Genomic DNA, 17,351 nt, shown 5'->3' on the forward strand with positions numbered 1-17,351 from the left:
AGACAGAGGCTAAATGGATATTCAAATATTCAAAGTGTTGCACAAGTGCATATAACAGGGATACAGAAAACATTTGAAAGATGAATATTGTTACAGTAGCATTTATAGCTGAATGGCATCCACATTAGAAACTGGACATATTATTTGAAAGGTAAGTCTGAGGACCCACTGTCAACAGGCTGCTAAAGACACAATCCTCAAAAAGAACTTACCAGCCTGATGAGAATAGGTATAGAATTCTAAGGAAAAAATGTGAGGATGAGGCAGAGACCAAACTAAGAATGTGGTTACGGGTAAGGTTTTATCAATTTTTTAAAACAGGGTTTGGTAAACATTTTAATTTTAATAAAGGGCCAAATGACTATTAGAATTTGTGGACCATAACCTATTTCAGCAACTCAGTTCCGATGTTACATCACAAAAATAGCCATAGATAGTATGTTAATAAATGGGTGTGACTGTGTTCTAATAAAACTTTAATTCCCCAAAACGGGAGAGGGCCCTGGCCAGGTGGCTCAGTTGGTCGGAGCATCGTCCCATGGGCCAAAAGATTGCGGGTTGGATTCTCGGTCAGGGCCAGTATGCAAGACAACCGATGTTTCTCTCTCTCTCTCTCTCTCTCTCTCTCTCTCTCTCTCTCTCTCTCTCTCAAATCAATAAAAACATATCCTCAGATGAGGATTAAAAAATATATATATTAAAAAAAACTGGAGGGTGGGCCAAATTAAGCCTGTGTGAGTTAGCTGCCTCCTATTTTAAAGAGAAGAGATTTGTGGTTAAATAAACATCACAGTTTGTTAATGCCTATTTAATAGTGTTCCTTAAATATGCTATCTGCTAAACTTCTTTATGTAATTATTCATATAGTAATTTTTGATAGGTTTTGTTTTCAAATCATCATATCATTGAAATGTTATTGAAATGACCAGATCACATGGTTAGAATTTTGATATCTAAGAAGGGAGTAAGCTTGTTTATGTCTACCACATACTCTTAAGTTGGAGAGGAACTCTGTGTTTATTGTTTTGCCATATACAGTTAGAATGAATCAGTGTGTCAAACTTACTTAAATAATAACCTGATATTTCTCATAACAGTATTTATATTCTTTGTAATTTAAATGAATTTATGGATTCACCAAAATGTTGCATTTCTAATCTATTATATAGGTCTAAAAGTAAACTATTATAAAAAATTCTACTTGTGATATTTCTAGGGTAAAGTTTTACAGTTTTTTCTTGCTATTGAGGAATTTACCTAGTCTTCAACATTAATGTTTAGTAATATGTTTATGGATTTATGTGTAAAATTTTAATGTGATCATGTATTTGGTGCTTTGAAAATATTCCCTTGGGTATGTTTTAATCCTAAAATGTAATATGTTTTTATTTAAACTACATTCCCCTATTTTATTTAGGGCAATTTTTAAATTTAAATTTTCCATTCACCTTGGTACTGCCACCCACATTCATGACTTAGGTATTTATGATATGGTTTTGAGAGAGCTCATAAACATTAATTTTTAAAGTCAGTTTAAAAATACTATTGAATAATCTTATGTTCCTGTAATAAGATTTAAATTAGAGGTGTGTGTGCGTGTGTGTGTATATATATCTGATATTACAGACAAATCATAAATAAATATTAAATGAAGAAATAATTCATTAACAATTTGTCAAGCCTTTACTGAAATATCACTCTTCCAGCAAGTATTTTCCTGCCTTGTATTATACATTTTTTTTCTATTTTTCTTACACACATGTGCATGCACACACGCATAGAAACGTCTTATTTCCCTGCTCTTCTTTAGTTTTTCTGAGTACTTATTGAGAGAGGGAGGGAGGGAGGATGGGAGAGAGAGAGAGAGACAGACATTGATGGGTTACCTTCTCATATGAGCCCTGACCAAGTATTGGACCTGCAACCTAGGTTTGTGCCTTGACTGGGAATCAAACCTGCAACCTTTCAGTGTATGATGCTACTATGAACTGGCCAGGGCTGCTTTTCTTTTTTTCTTATGCTATTGGAATTTATGCTTCATTTGGTCAGGAGTTTTTGTCTTTTTTGGTCACTGCTGTATTCCTAGTATCTAAAACCATCCACATATAGTGTGCTATCAACAAATATTTAATGAATGGATGAGCAAGCAAGTGATAATTACATATCCCTCTTTTTTTTTTTTTTTTTTTTTTTGAGGCTGGAACACCTAAGGGAAATGACGTAGGGATCTTCCCTAATGTTTTTTAAAAAAGATTCTGGGTAGTTAAATTCTAGGCGAAATATAATTAAAGAGAAGTACAAGTAATCTCTGCTGATTCCTTCACAGACAGACAGAAATCCAGGTGAGGTTGTTAATGAACTTTCCCCTTAGATTTATAGAATTTCCATGAGAGGTATTTGAATGTAGAATAGTAAGTGTATTTTACAGGAGCCTTATGTTCATTCTAACGGGCTTCCTCCTGCCAAGCCATGATGTGTGCAAGACCGCTGTCTTTGTTCATATGCTTCCAAATTGAGGGCATTGTCAAACTGGGAGCCAGCTATAGAAGTCAATTAGGATGTGAGTTTTGAGAGTAGCTTAGTTAGGATAAAGAGGCAGAGTTTTTTACTCTGACTTCAGAATGTAAGGGAATGGACAGCTTTATAAATATGAATTAGGTTTTTATGTGACAGAAAAAATATTCATGGTATCAGTGAAACTCATTGTAAAAATAGTACTTTTATAATTTAAAAATTACTGTCATATGCATTCTTATATCTGTTTACAAAACAAGACTGTATTTAGCACAGCAAATGTAATTTGTGTCTTACAGAGGAGGAAAATTAGAGGCCTAGAAATTGTACAAGTACCTAGCCTGTCAGACTCTGAACTTGAACCTGGGGCTTCTAACCATATACCATTTCCCCACTGCCCTAGGCTATTTATATTTATCATATAACCTTTGGATCCACATTGCTGAACATGGCATCCCCCAGCTTTGAAAGTCCTGAACTTTAAGGAGCTCCTTTCTTACTTCATATTAAGCATCGTCTGAAGAGCCACGTTTTCATGGTTTCACAGCACTGCTTTCTCTCCAGTGTCTCAACAACTCCCTTTGCACTTTTCCCTCTTTCACCCTTCATTGTGTTCTCTGCTCCTCTGACTGATTGCCTCGAAGTGGCTGAAGCCTCTGTGGGGTCTAGAGTGCCAGCCCACATTCTGTATTCATGTTAGTATGGACAGGAGCCATTCAATATACTTCTGTTTCTTACATTTGTGTAGATGTTAGGGGTCACATAGAGAAACTAGATGCTTCTTTGGCTCCTTCAGAGGTAGAAGAACTTGGTGACTGTAATTGATGTATGTAAACTATTTTAAGGTGAGTTCTAAACATTTTTCTTATTTTATCTTTTAAATACAGACTTTGACTCTTCTTCATATACTGTACTTGCTTATGATTTATAACAGATTCTGCTTGTTAAAAAGTTCTGAGTCTGTTAATGCTGGTATCTATATATATAAAAGCCTAAGCGACCGAACGACTGTTTGACTGGTCGCTATGATGCACACTGACCACCATGGGGCAGACGCTCAACGCAGGAGCTGCCCCCTGCTGGTCAGTGTGCTCCCACAGCGGGAACACCGCTCAGCTGACTGACGGGTGCCAGACGCTGGGCTCACAGCTGGCAAGCGCAGCTGCGGCAGTGTGAGCATCTCCTGCCTCCAAGGCAGTGCACTACCAAGCCAAGGCGGCAGTCGACATCCCCTGAGGCGTCCTGGATTGTGAGAGGGCACAGGCCAGGCTGAGAGACCCCACCAGTGCATGAATCTGTGCACCAGACCTCTAGTTAATGTATAAATAAATTTTGGGGTGTCTGCTATTTAGGAATATAAAATGATTACAAAGTCCTGTAAACTTAGAATAAAGGAAATTATGCCGGGGTCCAACCCCAGCAGGTCCAGGGGTCCCCAAAGGTGTGGACGAAGTTAGTGAAGAAGGAATGACACGGAGAGGGCATTCAGATGATCATCATAGCAAGGTTCTCTAGCCACGTTCTGGTCAGGATCTCCAGTGAGGTTCTGGTTAGGATCTCCAGCCAGGTTCTGTGTCCATGTTCTCTTGCTAGGTTCCCCAGCCAGGTTCTGTAGCCATGTTCCCTCGCTAGGTTCTCCAGCCATGTTCTGTCCAGGTTCTCCAGCCAGGTTCAGTCACCAGGTTCTAGTCAGGTTCTCTTGCCAATTTCTGTAGTCAGGTTCAGTCCAGGATCTTTTGCCATGTTCTCTCGCTAGGTTCTGTCTCTAGGTTCTGAGGCCAGTTTCTGTCCAGGATCTTTTGCCATGTTCTCTCCAGCGAAGTTCTTCTGTCTCTAGAGAACGTTCTGTGTAGGTTCTGTCTCTCCTGGTTCTGTCTTCTTACATCTGTATTTATACCAGTTGATTCCAATCCTATCAATCTCTATTTCAAAGGTTAGGGAGTTTCTTATCTCCATTCCAGGGAGTAAAGATTATGTAGCTTAAGCATGATTGTTCGTAGTTAAAGTGATTAATTACCTGCCTGGCACTTAGTTGAGGGGTTTTATTCCCTCCCTAACTTCAGGGGAAAATCCCTACCTGGGGAAACAACCTTTCTCAGAGAGGAGACCTTGGTTAAAACACATAGTGCCAAGAAGGTGAGCAAACATATTAAGAACAGTATGCCATATATGCCAGGTCCTTTGAAACAGCAAGGATGGACCGGCTCCCGGCAAAATTAGAAGTCATCCATTTTAATTTCCAAGTCAGTGTTGAGTCCTCTTTATGTGTCTTCCTTGCTCCATGTGCTTCAGATAGCTTGGTCTTGTTTTAGTTTCTCAGTGGTGACTATGCTTTTGCATATGCTGCTTTCTCTGTCTGGGATTCTCACAACTCTCCTTACTCTTTCCCTTTATACCTGTTTAAATCAGTCTTAAGATCCTAGCTCAAGGACTACCTCTTCAGGGAAACCTTCGCTAATGCTGCCTTTCTCCTCTCCCCAGCAACAAATTTGATTAAGTGCCTCCGTTACATTCATTTTCATAGTTCGCTATACTTTCATAACACTTAATGATAGTGTATATTTATATAGTTGTGTGATTTGAATGCTGTCTGTCTTCATCATTTGACAGTGAGTCCTGTGAGGGCAGAGTTAGTCATTATCTCCAGGGCCTAGACCAGCAGTTCTCAACCTGTGGGTCGCGACCCCTTTGGGGTTGAACGATCCTTTCACAGGGGTCGCCTAAGACCATCGGAAAACACATATATAATTACATATTGTTTTTGTGATTAATTACTATGCTTTAATTATGTTCAATTTGTAACAATGAAAATACATCCTGCATATCAGATATTTACATTACGATTCATAACAGTAGCAAAATTACAGTTATGAAGTAGCAACGAAAATAATTTTATGGTTGGGGGTCACCACAACACGAGGAACTATATTAAAGGGTTGCGGCATTAGGAAGGTTGAGAACCACTGGCCTAGACATTACTTGGCACAGAGGGAATGCTTGAGAGATCATTTGTTGAATGAATGAATGTATTGACAGATAAATAGTATGTTCTTAATACACTGTAACCTCCTTCCTTTTTCTGTCGGTACGTTTCTTCCTCCTTTTGTTATCAGTGGAAGTGGAGTTCTTGGAGTGCCAAGAAGAGAAGAATTTCTTGAGGCCCCCACGGGATGATAGGGCTTTGTGGAAAGCTTTAGTGATATGTAAAATTACGGAGTTTCCCTCCAGCATCCCATCTCCATCCATCTCACTGTGGAAGAAGTCCAGTCTTGTCTTCAGCAGAATTAAGGCCACTGCCCAGAATTTCTGTTACATATTAGAGTAGAGTCCAGTCCAGCATCTGGTTGGCTTAGCTTGTGTTCCCAGCTGCAGTCCATTGTGTGTGGGGTCCCCATGGCCATGGGCCATTTGTCTGCTTAAAGCCACGTGGCTCTGGAGGCAAGTTCTCTGGTGAGTGCAGGTCACGGAGCAAGAGAGAAAAGGGAACAAGGCACACGGGAACTCTTTGTCTGGGCCTCTTAACCTTCCAAGATTTCACGAGCTTCCAATGGCTCCACCCTTCTAGTCTATCCATTGATTCCCAGGCTAGACTGATAGGGAAGTGCCTTCCTGTATCATCCCTACTTTACTGTGCATGCACCTATCTCCCCTTTTGTTTGATCTCTTCCCCCAGTGATCCGCAGGGAATGAACTAGTGGTTCCCTGGGGAGTATGAAGCTGTAGCTTCCTTTTGAAGCTGCACAGATGATCATTCTTTTTTTTTTTTTTTTTAGAGTTTTTCTTTTTTCTTTCTTTTTTTTTTTTAATTAAATCTTTATTGTTCAGATTATTACATTTGTTCCTCTTTTTTTTCCCCCCATAACTCCCCTCCTCCCAGTTCCCGCCCCACCCTCCGCCCTCACTCCCCACCCACTGTCCTCATCCATAGGTGCACAATTTTTGTCCAGTCTCTTCCCGAATCTCCCACACCCCTTTCCCCCCAGGAATAGTCAGTCCATTCCCTTTCTATGTCCCTGATTCTATTATAATCACCAGTTCATTCTGTTCATCAGATTATTTATTCACTTGATTCTTAGATTCACTTGTTGATAGATGCATATTTGTTGTTCATAATTTGTATCTTTACCTTTTTCTTCCTCTTCCTCTTCTTAAAGGATACCTTTCAGCATTTCATATAATCCTGGTTTGGTGGTGATGAACTCCTTTAGCTTTTCCTTATCTGTGAAGCTCTTTATCTGACCTTCGATTCTGAATGATAGCTTTGCTGGATAAAGTAATCTTGGTTGTAGGTTCTTGGTATTCATCACTTTGAATATTTCTTGCCACTCCCTTCTGGCCTGCAAAGTTTCTGTTGAGAAATCGGCTGACAGTCGTATGGTTATTCCCTTGTAGGTAACTGAGTTTCTTTCTCTTGCTGTTTTTAAGATTCTCTCTTTATCTTTTGCTCTTGGCATTTTAATTATGATGTGTCTTGGTGTGGTCCTCTTTGGATTCCTTTTGTTTGGGGTTCTCCGCGCTTCTTGGACCTGTAAGTCCATTTCTTTCACCAGGTGGGGGAAGTTTTCTGTCATTATTTCTTCAAATAGGTTTTCAATATCTTGCTCTCTCTCATCTTCTGGCACCCCTATAATTCTGATGTTGGTACGCTTGAAGCTGTCCCAGAGGCTCCTTACACTATCCTCGCATTTTTGGATTCTTTTTTCATTTTGCTTTTCCGGTTGGGTGTTTTTTGCTTCCTCGCATTTCAAATCATTGACTTGATTCTTGCGCTCCTCTGGTCTGCTGTCAGGAGTCTGTATAATATTCGTTATTTCAGTCCGTGTATGCTTAATTTCTAGTTGGTTCCCCAATATAACATCGAGGGTCTCATTAGTTTTCTTGTAGATCTCATTAAGTTTATCGGCGGCTTCTAAACAGTTCTTGAGAGACCTTAAAAGTGTGGTTCTGAACTCTATATCTTCCATTGACAATTTTGTCCTGTTTCTTTGTCTCCGCATTTTGTTATGCTTCCTTGGTGCACCCCCTAGTGGTCTTTGTTCGCAGTCTTATAGTTAAATCTTGATTGTTGTAGCTAATTTCAGGGAGGGTTTGACCTCCAGGCCAAGTGGCTATGAGAATCAGCTGTGTCAGCAGTGAGAGAACTTCTGTCCTCTAGGGAGGTGCTAATCTAGCCTTTGCCTGAGGCTATCTGGCAAATGCCTGTGTGCAGGGCTTGGGCGGGGCGGGTCGCACAGGATCAACCGGGTGGGCTGGAGAGAGCAGTTATGGCGGCTCTCAGTCCTGTCCCCAGGGGCTCTGCCTCTCTGAGTCCCAGCACCCGCTGCAAAGCTCAGAGAGAAAGCTGCACTCGCTCTGACCGAAGCCAGACAGTCCCGTTTCTCCCGTTTGAGTCTGGGTCCCTAAAGACTCGCCCGGATCTGGAGCTCAGAGTCTGCGACTCCCTCCCGATTGAAAATTCCAACCGCGCCCTCCGCCGCCAGCCCGCTCTGCGCACTCCACACCTCAGAATTTGACTTCAGCACTGCGCCTCCTCTGAGTGTCCGTATGCGTTTCTCTTTCCTCCTAGTTGTAGGACTTCCACTCAGCCGGTGTTCCTGTGGTTCTGGGTGCTGTCCCTTCCGTTTTTTGGTTTCACTTTTGAAGTAGTTGTTCAAAGCAGCAAACTCCGGCGTTAACCTATGCCGCCATCTTGGTTCCTTCCAGATGATCATTCTTATCATGTGTAGCCTCCCCTTTGCTCTCTTCCTGCTATTAAAATTAACTGGCTAATTATGACAATAATACTTCTACTTCTTCTGTGTATTTCTATCATTGGAGAGAATATCTACCAGTGTCTAGGGATCAGTAGTTCATATTCTATTGAATCCTCTGTTCATTGGACTATAACTTTCATTTTTTTAGTCTGGTTTTAGTCCTAAAAGTGACATGAAATAATTGATCAGCTCTAAATATACCCTACAAAATCCATTATTATCTTATCTTTCTTAACTTTGTTTCTCTTTCTCAGTATTCATCCTCTTTAGTCTTTGGCATTTATCATATGACCATACCCTTTCTGTTGCAGCCTTAGTCTCTTGGCTTTCAGGTATTGAGACAACTCTCTGTTAAGTCTTCCATGTTTTTGCTTATCTTGTGAGTGGAAGTGCTCATACCCTTTGTTCTGGACTGTCACTTCAAGGATGTTTGTGTTTGTGTTGACAGTCTTGGGAGATAGAACTGGTACCTCCCTTTGAAGGCAATGGAAGGCATGCTTACTGCCCATTATAACAGATTAGGTTTCTCAATTCAGGGTTCATTTCTTATCATGCATCACACTGCATGTGCAGTCATCCATCTGGATACATTTTTGTTGTCATCTCTGTGGAACCTGGGGATAAAGGAAACTGAAGCAAATGATGTTGATAGCCATGTTGTATGCTGTGCTGTGAATAATGCAGTCCTTTGACTTTGGAGTCTCCGATCTTCTACCGTGTTCAAGACATAGTTGTACGGTAAAAATCTTAGGCTCAGAATTTTTGACACCAGAACAATGTAGTTTCCTGGTTCTCCTTGCTGAACTACCCCCATTTCTCACCTCAAATATGTTTCTTTTGTGTGTTAAATATAGGTTCTTTCCAAGATTGATTATGCATTGGTCCTCACCTTCCTATTTGTATTATATACTCAAACACTCCTGTTTTCAGCAACCAACCATTTTCCTTTGAGATCCAGACTCCAAATGTCAACCACCTCTACATCCCTATGTATATTTTAATGGTGCCTAGTTCATTTATAACTAAACTCAATATAATTCCCCCACTCCATTTCATACTCCATTATTCGCTTATTTCAATTAGTGGTACCATTAAAAACTTCTCTCAGTGCTATCAGTTTCAGCACTAGCTTAGTTCTCCTTCCTTGCTGCATGTGGTAGATGTTCCACAAAGTATTTTCTTTTTTAAATTTAAATAGTCAGGTATAAATATATTAAATTTATTTTAGTCATTTCCCATATTATTTGTCTTCAGATTCACTGTCATACTGATTACTTCCACTACTTATTTGAAAATGTCTCTTTTAAAATTTAATGCAGTCCAACACAAAGTACAAAGTTTATTTCTCAGGGAAGATTTGTATAGTGAACTTGTATTTAGTTACTATTTGTCTTGAATTTATGTGTCACTGGAAGCCAGAGTTTTTTCCCTCACATAAAATACTCTAAAGACAGCTTTCCATATTTTATATGTCTACATGAGTTTATGAATTTGCTTGAAGAATTTTACACTTCTATGAAATTTCATCTAATTGATTTTGGTCCACTGTTAATAAAAAGATAACTTTTAAAGTGTGTTTTTGGCTTATACAAGTTGCTTGTATGAGAACAATGAGATGAATACGCTATTTTGATTTTAATGTATAAAAACCAAAATATTTCTAAGATTAAAAAAAAGAATTATGTGATGATTATGATATTATCAAATAATGGAAAACAAGTGTTCCTCCTAGATTGTCATCCTATATAATAATCCTATATAATAAAAGGCTAATACACAAATTGTCCCCTCGACCTGGAGTTCGACTAGGGGGTGGGCCAGCAGGACCCCACCCATGCTTGAATTTGTTCACTAGGCCTCTAGTTTAAATATAATATAGTTTAAGCCCATCTTTCTATTTCCCATTATAACTAGTTTTAGAAGTAACGTTTTTAACTTTAGTAGATTGACCTATTAAAAGTTATTACAATATTTACTGATAAAATATAGGCAACTTTTGATCATTGTTGTTCAAAGGAAAGTCACTATTACAGTTCTAGTCTCTGAAAATTCATAGTTAAATTGGTGGTGGAGGGGGGAGTGTCTCTCTCTCAAAACATACCAGTAAGCATACTAGTATATGCTCTTATTTCACCATTCAGAATTGGTTGGGTAGAATATGAATTGTTTGGTAGTTTTTTAAATGGAGACAGTATTTTAGATTGTAAATTTTAATTTATGGAGAATATTTTTTTTGTTCAAAAAATTTCCTTCCAATGTAGAACTAAGTGAATTGCCTTGAAGTTATGTTTTTAGTATTTTTGACAGGACACATGAGTAAGAATGCTTATATATTGTAGCAATTAAAGACAATTCACATTTGTGGTTTGGGCATAAATGTGTAAAAATTATACCCATCTATCTTATTACATTTCCTCTTTCCTCCCCAAGGACTTTACTATGTACTTTATCTGTAATTGTTGCCAGTTTTCTATCGTGTTCCCACTGGGCTTCTGGTGCAAAAAATCTTATCCTCTTGATGACAGAGCTTGCCTGAATGATTTCATGCTCCTAGCATTTTGTTCACGGGAATTAGGGGCAAAATGTAACTACAGCTGAACAGAGCGTCTATTTTTGTAATTTTGGAGTTTAGACTCTGTTATTGAAACTAAATGAAGAGATGCAGGTGTTCTCCAGTCCAAGCCCTTTGGGAGTTTTGATGGTAGATGCTTGAAAAGAAAATGCATGTGTTTCCAGAGTCAAACAGCAGCTGTGAGACAAGGATTTATGTTTTTCTCAGAACTTTGGGATTTCAAAATGTTACATTTAATCACAAGCACAGAAAGGGGAGCAAATGTTAAAGATGTTACGCATAAAAGTAAGTTTACTGATCTCTTTACCATACGAACTGGTTGTGGGAATATAGAAGCAAAGTGATTTTTAATCATAATGTAAACAATATCTATAGGATTATGATTGTCAACCAGGACATAGCCTTTTGACAATGTTGCATTTGTAGTACAGATAATTTTTTATATTTTTTATCCTGCCAATTAAAAATTGTTTTTTTCTGTTTAGACACACACACACACACACACACACACACAAACACACACACACACTGAAAGGTTTGTAAACTATTTACAAAATGTATTTTGATGATAATTATTTTTGTAAAAAGTTTAATAAATATTTTGCACAGTACAATGTTTTTAAGTACAGGAAATGTAAATTTCTGCTTAGAATAGTAATTAAGGGAATTTACAGATATATTGAAAACATATGTTTATGTACATATTAAAGCAGCTATATATTTAAAACTTTTTTTTTTCAAATCATGATGTTGTTGTGTGTTGTTGTTGATTCTCAAATTCATCTTTATTGAAGTAAAGCACGGGTAGGGAACATCTGGCCCGCGGGCTACATAGGCCCGCGAGTTGTATAAGGCTTGTGAAATCATTTGGTCTGGCCCTGCCAAGGCATTAGTAATGAGTTAATTAAATGTTTGACCAAATATAACAGGCTAATTTTTAAGTTGATAATTTTGTATGGCTCACGAATGTTATAAATATCCAAATGGCTCTTGCCAGAAAAATGGTTCCCTGCCCCTGAAGTAATACATTTTAGTATTTCTTTGCCGTTTTCATATGTTTGCCTTTTTTTTTTTTTTTTTTTTTTTTTTTACTGTAATCATTCATTGGTTTGTTTATGCAGCAACTGTTTATTGCAAGTTTTCGGTGTGCAGAAATATAATGATGTATGGAAGTCTCTGCTATAGAGGAATTTCTAATATATTGAGGAGATAGGCGTATAAACATTAAGGCTGAAAGAATGAATGAATTATAAAAAGGCTTATATTCCAAGTTCGAATTTATCCATTGTAAACTATATTACTTTGAGTAAGTCATCTCATTGAGTGGTGTTTCTCATCTGTAAAAAGAGGATATTCTTATCTGGTTGCTAGGCTTGTTTTGTACGTTAAATTAAATTATATTCTCAAGTACATTGTAAATTGTAAAACATAAGGTAAGCATGAAGTATTAATTACTCTGTACAATATAGTACTGTATATTAATTAACTTTCATTCACAGTTTAAGGTTTTTTTCTTACCTTGTTTTCTGCATCTACCTAATCCCTATACACTTTAAGTTTTTCTTCAAGTAAACTCTATAAGCCTGTGGGTATGCAGTTCCGACGTAGGAGCAGCAAATCCTTCACTTAGGAGAAGAATCTAATCTCTTTCCAGCTTGAAATGTCTCCTGGATGCCATGATGCTAGGAGTCAAGAACAGACTCCAAAGCAACAGGAAATTACTTTCTTGCTCCTTTGAAAGGGCCCACATTCTGGAAGGAAGCCAATGTGACAAATCCCTTGAGCCTTGTGTGTGACCAGTTGTTTCCCTCTTTTATAGAACAGGGTCAGAATTTTTGCATTTTTTTACTGCTTGTTTAGTAAAAGGAAACGTATTCAAAGTAAATATGTAGTATCTTCACTTTGTAAATAGTAAATTACAAGAAATATTTCAGATTGTAACGTGAACGCACTATAAAATGTGTAATGTTTTGTATATTTATATATGGCGCAAAAGGTCGTAACTATTTATTATTTAAGTTTATTTTAGAAAAGGACATGTTTTTAAGGTAAGTTTTTATTTTGCACTTCCTGTCAAGATTTTGAAGTTGACCGTATGTAGCTGTCCTATGGCTGAAATGAGAGTAGGAAGCCTTAGTGAACCAGTAGGAGTAGATTTGCAAAAGCACTTAGGAGTGATATTCACATTAGCATTTGCTACCTGCCTCTTCCTCTAACTGTTCCATTCCTCTGGAAGAAACTTGATTCTACAGCTAGCTTTGGTGTCCCTTTAAGTCAGTACAGTATACTCAGTATACCCTTATTGCGTTGTTTTGTAAATAAATGATGTGGGCCAGTTGTCCATTAATGTGTGAGAGTTTAAGCAATTTTCTGAGTGTTTTGCTTATTTTTACCTTCGTCAGACCTTTGCTCTTACTCTTCCCCTTCCTCTCCGTCCTTTCCCAATCATTTACTCCCTTCTAAGCATCATCACAGCACTTTGACCATATCACATGGCAGACAGTCATAACTATTTATAGGATTTCTTCCCCGTGAAACTAGGAGTTTCTAAGGTTAGGGATCATGACAAGTACGTGATAGGTATTTGGTAAGTAGAATATGGATCAAAGGAAATGGTTTTTGCCATTTGGGCGTAGCCCTATGTCTATAGGTCCACATCATTTCATTTCTAAATTGTTCTGTGGGACAAAAATGTAGTCTGACTTAGTCTGTTAAAGAATGATTTTTTAAAAAAGTAAAATTATGACTTCAGACAATCATGACTGTTCAAAATAAAATGGACAAATGTTAAAGATTTTAAAAATCATTTTCAATGAGAGAACCAGACAGATGTTACAACTAGATCAAAGGAGAACTGAATAAAAAGATTACTGATACTGTGACAAATTTGAAAATGGGTACAAAGCTAGCTTCTTCTGCAGTGGAGAAGAGAGGTCGATTTAGCTTCTATCTGACAGAATTTATTTCCTTTATAGTTGAGAATAATTTTGCATAGCTATCAGTTACCTACAATTTACAGATGTAAGAAAGCTCAAAGGCAGTGAAATGTGCAGAGTCTATAGAATCAGACTCAGATAACCTGGAAGGGTGTACACTAAACAATGCAGAACTTTTCATTGAAGCACATTTTTTCCCCTACAAGCCTTACTGAATTCCAGATGGCTAGGCTATTTTTAGAGTGGGTGGTTTAAATATAGAGGCAGGTCAGAAGTAATTGTGAGGCAAAGATTCAGTACCTGGAGGGAAAATTAAAGGGAAATAATGCCACCGGCAGAGGGCAGTGATGAAGTAACAGTTTCCTCATGTTCAAAGGAGGTATTGATTGTTAAATAATTGTGGGCTAATTCTGTAGACTGTAACTTGAGTTTAACTTTTGAAATCTTGTCATATTGAGTTCCCTTGGGCTGGGTGCTTTAGTCAATATGTACAACTTTTCTAAAGAGGTTTTATATATTTGTTTTATTCTTGTTAATTAAGTAAATAAATAAAATGTTCTAACCTGGTTTAGGTAAGTTATGTATTCTAATTTATTGAAATGCTTTCCTGGGAAAAGTATTTATACAACAGATATTTGAGTACTTACTCTGTGGCACTGCTTTAGATATTGAGAGAGAATGTGTGTTTGTACATACACACAAGAAAGAAGAATTCCCAAACATTTACGGAAGTAACATTATCTTGATTATGACACTTCTATTTCATGGTATTATTTTTATTAGAATTAAGTACATTATGTAGTGATATGTAAATTAGTAGCCTTTTTTATAATGTAAAAACTGTATCTTACCTGATTTCGTTCTAAAAACATGGAATTCTGCAATACAGTGAAAGTATTTGCAAGAATATAGTAGACAAACTTGTGCAGAACTCAATTATAGGTAAATAACAACAAAAACAAAAATGGAAATATGTCACAGGAAAATGGCCAAAGGAGGCAAAAGTAAGATGCAAATATTAAAAAACACATGAAAAAATTTAATTAAAACAAAGAAATGGGTATTAAAACAATAATAAGGAATAATTTTTACCTGTGAAATTGATATTTCAGAATTATTAAACTGAAAGGTGAGAAATTTATGAGATGAGCACTTTCAAAGAAGTCTGAAAGGGTACAGACTATGTATTGGTACAACTCATTAGAAATGATATTAATAAAATTCAGTAAGGACCTTAAGAGTGGTTATCCTTCTATTATACCACTTCTAAGATTATATCCTAAGGGAGTAATCCAAGATGCATTTAAAGACTAGTGTGTAGCTCTAACCAGTTTGGCTCAGTGGATAGAGCATCGCCCTGCGGACTGAAGGGTCCCGGGTTTGATTCCCGTCAAGGGCATGTGCCTTGGTTGCGGGCACATCCCCAGTGGGGAGTGTGCAGGAGGCAGCTGGTTGATGTTTCTTTCTCATCGATGTTTCTGACTCTCTATCCCTCTCCCTTCCTCTCTTTAAAAACTTAATAAAAATATATTTAAAGACTAGTATTTAAAATGTAAGGGTCTTCACATCAGCTCATTTATAATAATGACAAATCATCTTTGTTGTCCAATAGTAGGCAAATTATTAAATAACTTAGAGACTGTCCATAGAACTTCTTTGAAATTAGCCAATAGAAAATATATATCATAGGAAAATGTTTCTATTAAAAGCTTGTGTAAAAAAATAAAATAATAAACTTACATGTATAAGTTATATGTAGTTTTTAAGCATATTTTTCAACATATGCATGTAAATATATATTTACATCTATATTTATATAAAGAAAAATTACTTTTTAACAGTGATTATCAATGTTTGATGGAATTATGAGGCATTTTTCATTAATATTCTCTTCTGTGGTATTTAAAAAATTTATCTTTATTGTTGAAAGTATTATAGATGTCCCCTCATTTCTCTCCATTGACCCCCCTCGACCCTGCCTCTCCCAGCCGGTACCTTCCCTCCAGTGGCTGGCCAACCACACTCTTGTCTGTGTCCATGGCTTATGCATATACGCATATAAGCTCTTTGGTTAATCTCTTCCCTCCACCCCTTCCTTCTGAGACTTGTCAGTCTGTTTCATGCTTCCATGTCTCTGGATCTATCTTCTATGGTATTTGATATTTTCTGCAAATGTAAACAGTATTTTAAAATATTCCTTTTCCAAAATACGATTTTAACTAAGTTATTTATGGATTATAATAATTAAAAAAAATTTTTTTTCCAGCCCTGGCTAGTGTAGCTCTGTTGGTTGAGCTTTGTCCCATGCACCGAAAGGTCGTTGGTTTGATTCCTGGTCAAAGCACATGCCAGGATTGCAAGTCCATGCCCAGTAGGGGGTGTGCAGAAGGTAGCCAATTGATGTTTCTCTCTATCTCCCTCTCCTTTCCACTCTCTCTAAAATCAATAAAAACATCTTTTAAAAATTACAAATTTTTTTCCACATTACTATTTTAAACCAAGTTATTTATGGATTATAATGATTACTTTGCTCGCAATCATGCAATTTTGCACAGTAATTCTTATATATCTTTAAATAATATTTTACTTTTAAAGCACATTTTGCTCTTAAAGCTACAGACTTTTAAAAGATGTTTTGGGAGTCTTAGTGTATAGTCAGATAAGATACTAGATTTCAGGATAGCATAAGTTGCATTTCTCCTTAAATAGTTTTAATCTAGTGATAAAAATAACTTCATCTTTTTAATAATTTGTTTTCTATTATTAAAACGGGAGGCCTGATGCACAAAATTCGTGCAAGAGTTGGCTTTTGCAGCTGCCTCGATCCCTCCTTCGCAGCTGGGGTGGCTGCCTCGATCCCTTGCAGCTACGGGTGTAGCCTCGGCTTCGTCTGGAAGGACGTCCGGATGGTCAACTGGTCAATTTTCATATTACGCTTTTATTATCATAGATACATATGTTTTCAAAATATAGTTGAAATTTTATTTTGTCACTAGTCAGCTATCTTACAGTACTAAACAGAAAACCTTTGATGAGTTTTGATTTAAGTGTTCACTTGAAAGTTGGTCTGAATATTTGAATGCAGTTTTACATAGGAAGAAAGAATTATCATGGTAAAAATCCATGCCAACTCAAAAATTCTTTTTTTGTTTTGTTAAACTCACAATGAAGGTGAAATACCCTATAATTTTAATGAAAAAAATAATTTAATTGAATAAATACAATAAAAATGTATATAATTTTCATTAAATACAATCAATAAATTTAATATCTAAAATTGATCTCTTGCAGGTAAAAGTAGACTTAGGAGAATGTAATAGTAAAAAGATTCTTTTAGACAGACACTTAAAGATATTTAATTATTGGCATTTCCAGGACAATAGACATTGATAACAATGCTGCTTGTTGTTGTGTTTACCCTCTTTTCCAAATAGTTTCTTTTTTTCCCATTCAAGAATTACTTATTAGGTATGGTTAGGGTTACTACTGGACTTAAGTAGAGAAATAGAACATTTCTTGGGGTGACTGGATAGGAATTGACAGAGGGACAGGAAGAAGAAAAGTCAAGAATTTACA

At 37.0% G+C, this 17,351-nt stretch overlaps 1 protein-coding gene across 21 annotated transcripts in view; it reads left to right on the top strand.

Annotated features, from left to right (window-relative positions):
- The window catches only part of VPS13B (vacuolar protein sorting 13 homolog B), a 613,015-nt gene that overhangs the window by 150,913 nt on the left and 444,751 nt on the right, over window positions 1-17,351 (top strand). The window contains exon 20 of one of the 21 annotated variants that reach the window (XM_036337875.1): window positions 12,494-12,664. The exons of the other annotated variants lie outside the window; for them this stretch is intronic. Coding sequence (XP_036193768.1) covers window positions 12,494-12,498 — 5 coding nt within the window. The 3' untranslated portion in view covers window positions 12,499-12,664. Of the gene's footprint in view, window positions 1-12,493; window positions 12,665-17,351 lie in introns of those variants that run through there. 21 annotated transcript variants of the gene reach the window in all.

This window comes from Myotis myotis, unplaced genomic scaffold, assembly GCF_014108235.1.
Source record: "Myotis myotis isolate mMyoMyo1 unplaced genomic scaffold, mMyoMyo1.p scaffold_m19_p_16, whole genome shotgun sequence".
Taxonomy (NCBI): Eukaryota; Metazoa; Chordata; class Mammalia; order Chiroptera; family Vespertilionidae; genus Myotis; species Myotis myotis.